The sequence below is a fragment of the Hemiscyllium ocellatum genome, chromosome 20 (assembly GCF_020745735.1).
Source record: "Hemiscyllium ocellatum isolate sHemOce1 chromosome 20, sHemOce1.pat.X.cur, whole genome shotgun sequence".
NCBI classification, from domain to species: Eukaryota; Metazoa; Chordata; class Chondrichthyes; order Orectolobiformes; family Hemiscylliidae; genus Hemiscyllium; species Hemiscyllium ocellatum.
The window spans coordinates 7,379,878-7,392,463 of NC_083420.1; the positions used below are offsets into that span (position 1 = coordinate 7,379,878).

Sequence of the window (12,586 nt, forward strand, 5' to 3'; positions counted from 1 at the left end):
GGCCCATTTTAGCCCTCCTAATTCCCTGTTTGAGTTCTTTCCTGCCACGTCTGTATTCTGCGAGGGCTCTGTCTGTCTTCAGCTTCCTAAACCTTACATATGCCTCCTTTTCCTTCTTGACTGAACTCTCAATTTCTCTTGTCATTCAAAGTTCCAGAATTTTGACAGCCTTATCCTTCATTTTCACAGGAACATGCTGGTTCTGAATTCTTGATTACCAAGGAGATGAAAGATTGTTGGGGATATGCAGGCATCTAGAATTGCAGTTAAAATCCAATCACCTTTGGTCTTATTGAGTGGTGGAGCAGGCTTGAAGGATCAAGTGCCTCACATTGCCTGCACAATGCAAATTTGGCTCAACAGGCAAACTGACTCTAAGACTGTGACCAAGACAAAACTATTCGCAAGAAACAATGAGAGGAATATCAGCTCATATACTGCCGTAACTATTAGTCAATCTGCAAAGGCCCTTACCTCTTGGTGGTATTTACTTGCTAGTTCAAAGTCCTTGTTCATTTCAGCTTCTTTAGCAAAGTGTTTTAACTGTACAGAACTGAGGAATGATTCTGGAATAGGATCTGGGGGATCCACATGCAACATCTAGGTGAAAAAAAGGACAGCAATTTAGATGTAAATCACAAAATATTTCAAGTTCTAATCACAATATTAATAAAATGGATAATTTAAAGAGCACAGCTTTCACCAACTTCATATATGAAGACTTAAACAACTACGGTTTCTGAACGGTACATTCAAATGTATATTTATTTTTGCAATTCTTTACAGAAACTAATACAAAATGATTACCTCTATCTTACACAAAATTAATGCATTAAAATTGGTTAGCCTAGGAAAGAAGTAATTATTTCTCCACATACCCTATATGAAGCCTGTGGGTCAAGTTGATCCTCCAAAACAAACATTTCAGCAATCAGCAATATCACAATTTAAGTAGCTTGCTTTATCAGTTATGCAGGAATATACTTCAGCAAAGGCATGTGTAAGTGTGTAACTGTCTAAAAGGATTATAACTTCATAGTGGCATAGGTTCTGAGAAAAAAAATGGCCTCCAAAATTGTACGTTCAGCAGCATTCTGTTTGATGATTCAAGGATCGTGAGATGATAAAACTCAGTGGCTTATGAGTCACAAACCAAAACTTGTTGAGGCAAGAAAACTGTAAAAGTCACAACTGTGAGAAGAATAGGGCATAAAAATTACAATAGAATTAGTGCTATTATAACTGGACTATTAATCCAGAGACCCAGGTGATCTCTAGACCTGAGTTTGAATCCTGCCATAGCAGATGATGGAATTTAAATTCAATAAATATCTGCAGTTAAGAGTCTAATGATAATCATAACACCATTGTTGATTGTTGGGGAAAAACTGAACTGGTTCACTAATGTCCTTTAGAGAAGTAAACTGCCGTACTTAGCTGGTTTGGCCTATGTGCAACTACAGACGAACGATAATGTGGCTGACTCTTCATTATCTTCCTGGGCAATTCGGGATGGGATATTAATGCTGGCCTAGCCAGTGACATTCACATTCCATGACCAAATAATAAAAACTATAAAGCCAGTGAAAAACTCTCATTATCTGTCATTTAAAAGAGGAGATAGCTTTCAAGTGCCCAAGTGTGAGTTTCAGCTTATGTTAGTTTTGAGCTGATCAGACTCTTATAGACTGTTATGATACCAGCTGAAAGTAATACAAGATCCCAGAGTATAATCTGTCTTCATTTAGCACAAGTTTGTTTTTGCAATTTGTTTACCATGATGGTCATCACTGAACATATTCACAAGGTGTGGAGGTGCCAATGTTGGACTAGGGTGGACTAAGTCAAAGATCACACCACACTGGGTTATAGTTCAACAGTTTTATTTGAAACCACAAGCTTTCAGAGCCCTAGCTTCTTCCTCAGCTGCTTGAGAAGACTGGCAACTCCAAAGGAGGCTGAGATGAATCATCTACTTGACACTTCTGGGTGAGGATTGTTGCAAATGTTTCAGTTTTATCTTTTGTGTTGATGTGTTGGGCTGTACCATTATTGAGGATTGGGATATTTGTGGTGACTTGTTTGATTGTTCAATATTATTCATGAATGGATGAGGCAGGGTTGCACAACTTGGATGTGATCGATTGACTGTGGAATTGTTTACCGCAGAAGGCTGTCAAGGCTGGATCAGTAATTAGCTTCAAGGCTGAGATTGACAGATATTCAGTCAGTAAGGAAATCAAGGGTTATGGTCTTATGGAATCACTTAGCCTTGATGATCACTTCCTGTTTATTCTATTGGGCCCACATGTAAGTCAGTGTTGTTAATTCACCAGATTGATTGAGGGGCATGCCTTTTACACGTTTCATTGTACTATGGTTTGATGTTTAAATGGAAGATCATGAGATTGCAGATCTTATTGGAGTACAATTCTGCTGTCCTGGCCCACAGTGCCTTATGTATACACGGTCTTTTGTTGCTAGATCTGTTTGAAATCAATCAATTTAGCGCAATGGTAGTGCCACACAACATGATGGCATACTTGATGTAAAGATGGGACATTGTTTCCACAAGAAATGTATGGTGGTCACACAACAACTGGTTATAAATATAGATTTGATTGAGAAATAAGTTGATGGATTATTTCAGACACACATGGATAATAAAAATATTCAAGATATAGATTCATGCAGTAGTGGAAATACTGTCTCTTTTTATTTCTGTGCTTTCTAAAACTGTGGAGTGAAGTGCGGTAGAATTGTTACAAACAAGCATTTTGCAAGGATTACTGCATGTTTTGAAAAGCAAGAAACCTGACACTCAAGGTAAGCAGTAATTGAAGTTTAGGTTGTAGACAAACTGGAGTCAAGGGGTTCTGTGTTCAGATGGAGCTTTGGTTGGCAACAAGTTGACTTTTCACTGGACTATTGACCAGCTATCAATAACAAAGGCTTGCATTGATACTGCGTATTGGTTCTCAGGTTAGTGAGCAGCTTGGGACTGGCCCAACACAGAGTACATTCTCAACAATTGACACAATGCTTTTGTCCAAGTGGTGTTCAACATGGAGGAGTACCAGTTCACCAGCAAAGGAGGGCAGTAGTCAGCAGAAGATTACGTTGCCATGTTTGACCTGTGACTTCAGGCAGACCAGAGTTAACATTTAAGATTCCCAAGGCAGCTCTACCCTAATTGTATACCACTGTCCTGTACCTCTGCTGAAATAGTCAGGGATAGTGATGGTGTTGACTGGGACATGGTCTATAAATTGGTTGTAGGAGCAAATTACTGCAGATGTTGGAATCTGTACTGAAAATAAAAATTGGTGGAGACACAATGGGTCAGGCAGCATCCATGGAGAGAGAGCAAGGTAATGTTTTGTGAAGTTTGGAGGGGATAGTATTTATGCAATAGTTGTGTGTGTGTGTGTGTGTGGGGGGGGGGGGGGGGGGGTGCGCAGGGGGCACAACAGGGAGTGTGGAGTGCTGGGGGTGAAAGGGTGTTGCTACTTCAAATTAAATTATTGGAATATAAGAATGGCAGAATAATGGTGTGTCGAACTGCCAGACAGGTAAGAACAGACAGTCCCACTGGAGTGGTGGTTGGGAGTAAAATGAGAGAGGACATGGTGACAGAGAATACAATCAGTAAAGCTAAAAGAAAGGGTGGGAATGGGAGTGGGTTCACAATCTGAAGGTGCTGAACTCAGTATTAAATCCAAAAGGTCGTAACGTGCCTGGTCTGATGATGAGATGTTGTTCCTCCAGTTTGCATTATGATTCCCTAGAGCACTGCGGCACACCGAGGATAGACAGGTGGGTAGGTAAACAGGATGCTGTGTTAAAATGGCTGTGTTAAAATTAATTTTGACTCAAAACGTTAGCTTACTCTCTTTCTCCATGGATGCTGCCTGCGATCTCCAGCATTTTTTGTTTTCTGTAAATTGACTGCTGTTTGACTCGTCTGTGAGCCAGCTCCCCAAGTTTTTGCACTAGCCCTCACATATTGGTAAGGTGGACTTTACAGGGTTGACAGGACTAAGTTTTACATTGCTGCTCCCTTGATAGCAGGTTTTTTTTCAGATGTTTTGCAGTTTGATACAACTGGGTAAGTTTTTGAAATGTTTTTAGCAGTTTAATACAACTAAGTAGCCTACTAACTTTTTACTTACCACCCACTTGCCAAAACCCCTCCCACTTATCAACTGTCAGCTGCTGCCTGTTTACTGACCATTGCTATTGAGGTTGCAAATAACACAAGAGCTTCTTTTCTACTAAACTCTGTATTTTAAATGAGCACATGGGATAACTGCATCGGTGACTTTTATCTCACATATATATTGGTAGAGTTTGGCAAGAATTTGCCAACATAGAGTAGACGGCCTCAGGTTTTTGATTGAGGAAATAATGGAGATTTAGAATTAAACATTGCTTCAAGTTTGTGCTAGGCTATTTGTCCTCTCCAGGTATTCCTTACCTTGTGCAAGCAACAGTGCATCTGATCCACCAAGTAAATATACAACTTGTTCAGGAATGTCTGAAGCTGTTCTCTATTCTCAAAGGCCACAGTCCGCAAGTACTTCTCACGCACAATTTTCACAACTGCATGCTGGAGTAGGAAATTAGAAGTTCAGAATTTTACATTTTATCTCCAGAAATATTTTGCGGTTAGTAACGATGATGTAAGTATCAGTGTTCACATTTATCATAAATGTGAGACTGACTCATTATGTCTGTGAAATTGACAGAAACTCCATAGGTGCAGTTAAGAGTGTAAAACTAAAGCTGGCTATCATTTTATTCAGTGCTTCTCCACAAGGAATGCTTTTTAAATCCCAGGGATTAGAAATTGGTTGAATTAATGTGATTTTACATTTTTCAATTGAACTAATCTTTGTACAAAATCCCCCAAATTAACACCTTGTTTAATGTGATATAATTGGATTTAAATTCTGTATCTTGTCCTAATTATTGCCCAAAAATTTAATGTTATATTTGTGGAATGTCAGATTTCTCCACGATGATAAAAATACATATATTTTTGGATTTGAAAAGTTAGTTTATGACATTTTCGCCTGCATATGTCTCATTCTTTAATTTGCTCACTATAAAATAATAATGTGAAGAATAATGAATGCAGTTTACTTCCTAGTTTGCTGACCGAGAATCCTTCAATCTGATGCTTGTTGGATGCAGAGATCCCATACAATTGACACCAGAATCAAAAAGATATCAGGAAAGATAAACTCCTTAACATGGAGATGACTCGAACACTACAGCAGCTTCCTTGAAGGTCAGGGCCAAGCATCATTATTTTTGATGTTTACAGCAAAATCTGAGCCACAAATTTCTTTCAATTTGGGAAACTATCACGTTACTATTTCACTAATGTTTTTATTGATTACATGATAGAATGTTCCATTGCATTGATGCATCTCCAAGAGGCACCATGGCCCCAAGGCATTAATACGAGGCTGTAGTTTACTAGTCCAATGACATTACCACTTTGCCACAATTTCTGCGAAATGGGTGGATAGAGTATATCCTAAATATAGCTTATAGAGCTTGATTTTCAGCAATGCCATATTCAAATATTAAAAGCTAGATATGCAAACAGCACTACCTTAAGCTGTTCCTTAAAGGCAAAGTATTTTCCTGAAGTGTTCAACTCAAATATTAGTTTATGTTTGCGCTCCTCCTGGTCCTGGTATTCCTGTGAGAGTTTTCCTTCAGTTAGTTTTTGTCCAAACATTTCTAGATATTCATCCATGATGATTTTAGCTACATTGATTATCTGATTGTGGTAGTCAGCTACAGCCTGCAACATTGTAATGAACATACAAATGTGATCAACATTTACTAGAATAAAGCTTACCCCGATATTCTATTTCTGAACAGAATAAATTGGCTCAAAGCACAAAAAAACTCCTATCGATTCACTACTTAGTGTCATCAAATATATTCTGTAATAATGAATTGCTGCCATAATATATGTGAAAAACCCTAAATTGTTTCACATTTGCTTTGCAACTTCCACTGGGAGGTATGAGGGGGAAAAAAAGCAAGGATTGCAAGGATCCATTGGTGCCTGTGCCAGTTCTTTGAAAGGCTGTCCAGTTTTTCATCACAGCCAGCAATGGTTCCACGTAAGCTGTTTACATAATAAGATCATATGAATGAGCTACAATCACTAAATGTTTAAAATCATACTATTGCAGACACTGGATATTGGAATATCCTGAAGTAAAATCAGTACTGTATGAAAAAACAGCAATTATTGGAATTCTGTTACAAACCTCAATTGCTAAAAAAACCTGGAAGCAAATCATTTGTTGTATTAACCAGACAATGCTTTTAGCTTAGGGAGACAAATTAAAATATTTCATACTGGATTGGGTAATAAATTCAGTGTGCTACTTTGTTCCAAACATCCAAGAAAAGGTGTACTACTGCTTATAAACATCCATTTCCATTCTTCTACATACCCTATCTGCTCCACCTGTTCTACGAGGGAATAATGGTCGAGGGGGAATTATCTCCGCGATCCTATGTGTGAAACAGAGAGAGACACACAAATAATTCATGGGAATTTGCATTGTTACGCTAAAGAAAGTTAATATATGGTTTTCTGGTATAACTCAAATTTTGGCATTTATTCACTTATTTGTCAAATTTTCCACTATTCCTGCATAGTCAGTGTTGACAACTGTTGTATTGCTCCATTGGCACCAGTGCCTATTGGTATCTTGCTGTGGTTGTCATTCTTCATCAGTGACCTGACAGTATGACTAGCAGATGTTCAACAGTCAGGGTTATCACAGGTGAGGCCAATCCTGTTCTCAGCCAATATTTAAATGGGGTGGTGGCCCTTGTGCAGCAACAGTATTATCCCAGCCCCTGCACCGAGAGGCCAAGGTTCAAGTCCCAGCTGCTCCAGAGTGTGTAATCACATCTCTGAATAGTTGATTAGAAAAATAGATTAAATAAATACAAGTTTAAACATGCACATCTCTAGTAGGTATTAATTGGTTTATTTGTATTCAGGCTGTGAGTGCTAACTGGGATTCAATTATGCTCTGATATATCAAAACAAACAGAAACTATTTATTAGATTTGAAGTGTGCCAAGATTATGCTCCAGTTTTATTATTTACTGCCTGGCTATCTGGATTAGAACAGGGAATAGATACAGATTCTCTCCTCTGTAGATCACAAATGTTTTTTTTAATTAACCTGTTCAAACCTATTTGACGCAGCTCTGGAGCTGGTGGGACTTGAACCCAGGGACACTACCACTACACCACACGACCCCTTCTATAGATCCCAGACACTGAACTCAATTGTAATGCTTCAACTGGCACCCAGGTTACATTAGCTAATTCAAACAGTGTCTTTCCATATTTATCAGCAAAAAGAGAATTATTAAGTTTGCAGTTGAGTCCCCTGAGAGAAGACGATAATGAGTTAGCAGCGAATAAGTGGAGATTGATTGCTTAATTGTTTGGTTTCAATTCTTACAAAAGTTCACATCACAATAAATTGAGGCAGAAACCAGAAGTAACATCCCCCAGTAACAAAATGGAGGTGCTCTAGCTAACATAATGTTGCATGTTCTGACATGGGAGTTGGAGATCCACATGCGTCACAGCTAGTATAGATAATTTTCATACCACATGCTTGATTGCACTCCCTAGAACCTATCAAACGAAGAATAAAGAAGAACATTTTATATATTATCACAAGTTCATCAATAAGATATTAATTTTCACATCATAAAGAATTATGAATGTGCTCTGTTCAGACTGAAATGTTACCTTTGAACAAGTTCCTCACGGAGTCGCTTCTGCACCAAAGGTTTTGACAAAGTAAACTCCAGAACGATGTATGACCTAGCTTCTACATATTGCTGAAATGTAAGTATATAGTTTTGAGTTTACAAACTAATTCTTGACAGATTAAAGATAAATGGATTTTCAGAATGAAAGAAGGAGCAGCAATTAATCTGATATCCACATTTAATACATCACAGATATTGACACCACCAATGAGAGACAAGAATACAATTTCCAAACACCTGATTACTGTAATGGTTTGGATTCCCCTACTACCGGGCATTACCCATTCATTGCTTGGCATGTAGCAAACCTGCATGTAGCACACTAGGAGCACTCTGAATAAGTGTGTGCACACAAAGGCACAATAAATAGCAGCAAGAATACAATGTGGCCTGTTGAGCCTGCTCTGCCATCAGTACAATCATTGCTGATCTCAGGCTTTAATTCCACTTTCCCATCTGCTCCTCACGTTCTTTGATTCCTTAAGAAAAACACCTGTTTTTCCCAGCTTTAAAAGTGTATTCACAGTCGAGAGTGTGGTCCTGGCAAAGCACAGCAAGTCAGGCAGCATCCGAGGAGCAGGAGAATCAATGTTTTGGGCATAAGCCTTCATTCTTGAGGAAGGACTTATGCCCGATTCTCCTGCCCCTCGGATGCTGCCTGACCTGCTGTGCTTTTCCAGCACCACACTCTCGACTCTGATCTCCAGCATCTGTAGTTCTTACTTTCTACTACTTTAAGTGTATTCCACATGGGAACATCCACAATCTTTGAAGACTCAAGAATTCACAACCCCTTTAGTGAAGTAATTTCCTCACATCTCATTCCTAATAGAAGTCTCCTTATCCTGAGACTGCACCTCCATATTTTAAATTCCCTAACAGCAGAAACTATCAGTCAACCTCACTTTAGCAGGCTTCTTCAGAATTCTGTACATTACAATGAGATCACCTCTCATTCTTCTAAATTCCAGAGAGTGGACGTTCAATTTACTCAGACTGTAATCATAAGGTTCTGGATCAGTGGTGCTGGAAGAGCACAGCAGTTCAGGCAGCATCCAACGTGCAGCAAAATTGACGTTTCGGGCAAAAGCCCTTCATCAGGAATAAAGGCAGTGAGCCTGAAGCGTGGAGAGATAAGCTAGCGGAGGGTGGGGGGGGGCGGGAGAAAGTAGCATAGAGTACAATGGGTGAGTGGGGGAGGGGATGAAGGTGATAGGTCAGGGAGGAGAGGGTGGAGTGGATAGGTGGAAATGGAGCTAGGCAGGTCGGACAAGTCCTGGGGACAGTGCTGAGCTGGAAGTTTGGAACTAGGATGAGGTGGGGGGAGGGGAAATGAGGAAACTATAAAAGTCCACATTGATGCCCTGGGGTTGAAGTGTTCCGAGGCGGAAGATGAGGCGTTCTTCCTCCAGGCGTCTGGTGGTGAGGGAGCGGCGGTGAAGGAGGCCCAGGACCTCCATGTCCTCGGCAGAGTGGGAGGGGGAGTTGAAATGTTGGGCCACGGGGCGGTGTGGTTGATTGGTGCGGGTGTCCCGGAGATGTTCCCTAAAGCATTCTGCTAGGGGGCGCCCAGTCTCCCCAATGTAGAGGAGACCGCATCAGGAGCAATGGATACAATAAATGATATTAGTGGATGTGCAGGTAAAACTTCGATGGATGTGGAAGGCTCCTTTAGGGCCTTGGATAGAGGTGAGGGAGGAGGTGTGGGCACAGGTTTTACAGTTCCTGTGGTGGCAGGGCAAAGTGGCAGGATGGGAGGGTGGGTTTTAGGGGGGCGTGGACCTGACCAGGTAGTCACGGAAATCATAAGGTGGCCCCTCATCTCAGTGACCAATCTAGTGAAACACTAAATAAAAACAAAATAACTGCAGATGCTGGAAATCAGACACAAAACAGAGACTCAAAACATTGACCTCTGTTTTCTCGACATAGAAGCTGCCAGATCTGTTGATTTTTCTCCAGTATTTCTGTTTTTGTTACAATCTAGTGAACCTTCACTGTACTACTTCCAATACAAGTGTATCCTTTCTTAAATTTGAAGAAGTAAACTACATACAGAAGGTGAGTTTTGCTGCGGTAATGGGGGTTGTCTTGTTTGCCAATGCAATCTTCAGCTGGCCACGTAAAAAAGAGGCTGCCCTGTACCAATAGTTATGCAGTAATATGGGAGCAGCATCAAGCCTTGAGAGTTGCTGACTTTTCTAATTTCCTGAGTATACCAGCATCACTATAAGTAAGTAATGGATACTGTTGTAAGGAACCCCAAGAGAGGAGACAAAATGGATTCTAAACTCAAATACATCTGGTGATTTTAATCAGGGAGGGATCAGGGATACTAGGACCAAGAGTGGGGTATCAGTTCAGAGCACCCCCCCCATCAAAGAAAACATCTTCTTCTTTCCCACTCTTTCACCTGAGGTTGCTGGCTGGATCCTATATTCCACTTTCCCCAGTCCATTCTGCTCCTCCTAACTTGAATCATCCTACTCACTTATTATTCTCATTTCAGAAACCTGCACTGTCTCTCAGTCCCTCAACACCTCACATTTAATATGCCTTTTATTCAATTATTTTTTTTTTATTCATGAGACATGGGTATTGCTGGCTGACCAGCATTTATTGCCTGGTTGTCTTTGAGAAGGTGGTGGTGAGCTGCCGTTTTGAACTGTTGTAGTCCACATGCTGTAGGCAGACCCACAATGTCCTTAGGGAGGGTATTCCAGGATTTTGATCCAGTGAGTGGTTTGGAGGGGAATTTGCAGGTGGTGGTGTTCCCACGTATCTGTTGCTCTTGTCCTTCTCCAAGAAAGTGATCATGGGTTTGGAAAGTACTGTCTGGGGATCTCTGGTGAATTTCTGCAGTGCATCTCGTAGATAGTACACATTGCTAAACTGAGCAGCAGACATTGAGGGAGTGGATGCTTGCGGATGTGGTGTCAATCAAGTGAGCTGCTCATGGATGGTGTCAAGCATCTTGAATGTTGTTGGAGCTGCACCTATAACCTGCTTGATTATCCTGTAACCATCTATAGTGCTTCAACCAGCCTATTCATATGAGGAATTGCTCCATGCAAAGGGACAAGAACAAGAGAAAGATGGAGATATAAATGGCAAGTTAACAGGAGATTGGACAATAATAGAGTGATTTTATCTGAGTGACAGAATGACCAGCAGAGCAAGATGTGCAAAAGAAAATTCCCGTGCAATTCAAAAGCACCATATATTCAATTTGTGACAAAAGTACATGCATAGCTGTCCATCAGTGCAAGTTGTGCTATTTTAACCTACCTCTCCTTCCACATTAGCTACAGTTGGCACTTCTGACTCCAACACATGATCCGTCAAAATTGACTTCAAATTTACTGAGTTCTACAGGTGGGCAATAGTAAAAGTTAACATTAAACAGAAAAGGAAATACAACCTTCTAGATCACTACAAAACATCCCAGAAAGAAGGAAAACAAGGACATCTACTGTATCATAGCCAGGAATTGCTTTTCATCCTTTAAAAGAAAAGCAGGACCTTATTTTTAGAATCAATGTTGCATCGGGATAATCAGATGAGAAACTCTTAAGTGATTTGTTAAACTAAATCAAACAAATGCCAACCAAGGCCAAATTCGAACAGTGTCCTAGGAAAACAACTTTTGATGAAATTTAAATTTAATTTCAAGTATCATGGGATAGTCTGTAATTATTCAGATACAAAGATTTTCTTTATGGTTTGTTGCCTTCAAGTTGTACCATCCAAAGCCTTTGATTCAAAGTCCCATGTTAAGGTAAAGATGATAGCTGCAGCTTTTGAATACAAAAAAATTCTAGAATAGAGGGGTCTGTCCTAATATGTGGAATATCAAATATTTTGGGCTTTTAGGCAAGGCACATGTACAATAATTTCATTCTAATACTGAAATTTAGTCAAACTGATGGAAATGTGAGGTAGAATGATTTTCCATCAGTTTGGGACAAATTTATGCTCTTCAGTTATGAGTTTGTTTTCAATCAATTTTATGGATTGTGGGCATTGCTGGCTGTCCAGCATTTATTGCCCATCTCTAGTTGCCCTTGATAAGATGATAGTGAGCTACCTTCTTTGCATCCAAGTGCTATAGGTTGACCCCACAATGCCCTTAGGGAAGGAATTCTAGGATTTTGACCCAGTGACAGTGAAGGAATGGTGATATGTTTCCAAGTCAGAATGGTGAGTGGCTTGAAGGGGGCCTTGAAGTTGGTGTGGTGTTCCCTTGTATTTGCTGTCCTTGTCCTTCTAGATCGAAGTAGTCTTGAGTTTGGAAGTTGATGACTAAGGATCTTTGGTGAATTTCTGAATTGTAGATAATACATATTGTTGCTACTGAACATTGGTGGTGGAGAGAGTGGATGCTTGAGGATGTGGTGTCTTTCAAGTAGCTGTTTTTGTTACCAAGCTTCTTGAGTGTTGTTAGAGCTGCATCCATCCAGGCAATGGAGAGTATTTCATTACACTCCTGATTTGTGCCTGTAGATGGTGGACAGGCTTTGGAAAGTCAGGAGGTGAGTTACTTGCCACAATACCTGACCTGCTCTAGTAGTCACTGTGTTTATGTGTCGAGTCCAGTTGATTTTCTGGTTAATGGTAACCACCAGGATGATGACAGTGGGGAGTTCAGTAATAGTGACGGTAACACCATTGAATGTCAAGGAGCAGTGGTTAGATTCACATGTAGACAGGGTGGTGAAGGTTTGCCGGTAGGAGACAGAGGGTGGTGATG

General features: G+C 40.2%; 1 protein-coding gene across 1 annotated transcript in view; it reads right to left on the bottom strand.

Annotated features, from left to right (window-relative positions):
* Positions 1–12,586, bottom strand: part of cfap70 (cilia and flagella associated protein 70) — a 97,610-nt gene that overhangs the window by 50,484 nt on the left and 34,540 nt on the right. Inside the window, exons 11-16 of the mRNA XM_060840942.1 lie at positions 11,125–11,205; positions 7,814–7,905; positions 6,486–6,546; positions 5,624–5,818; positions 4,478–4,609; positions 475–600 (exon numbers count right to left, since the gene is read on the bottom strand). Coding sequence (XP_060696925.1) covers positions 475–600; positions 4,478–4,609; positions 5,624–5,818; positions 6,486–6,546; positions 7,814–7,905; positions 11,125–11,205 — 687 coding nt within the window. The remainder of the gene's footprint in view (positions 1–474; positions 601–4,477; positions 4,610–5,623; positions 5,819–6,485; positions 6,547–7,813; positions 7,906–11,124; positions 11,206–12,586) is intronic.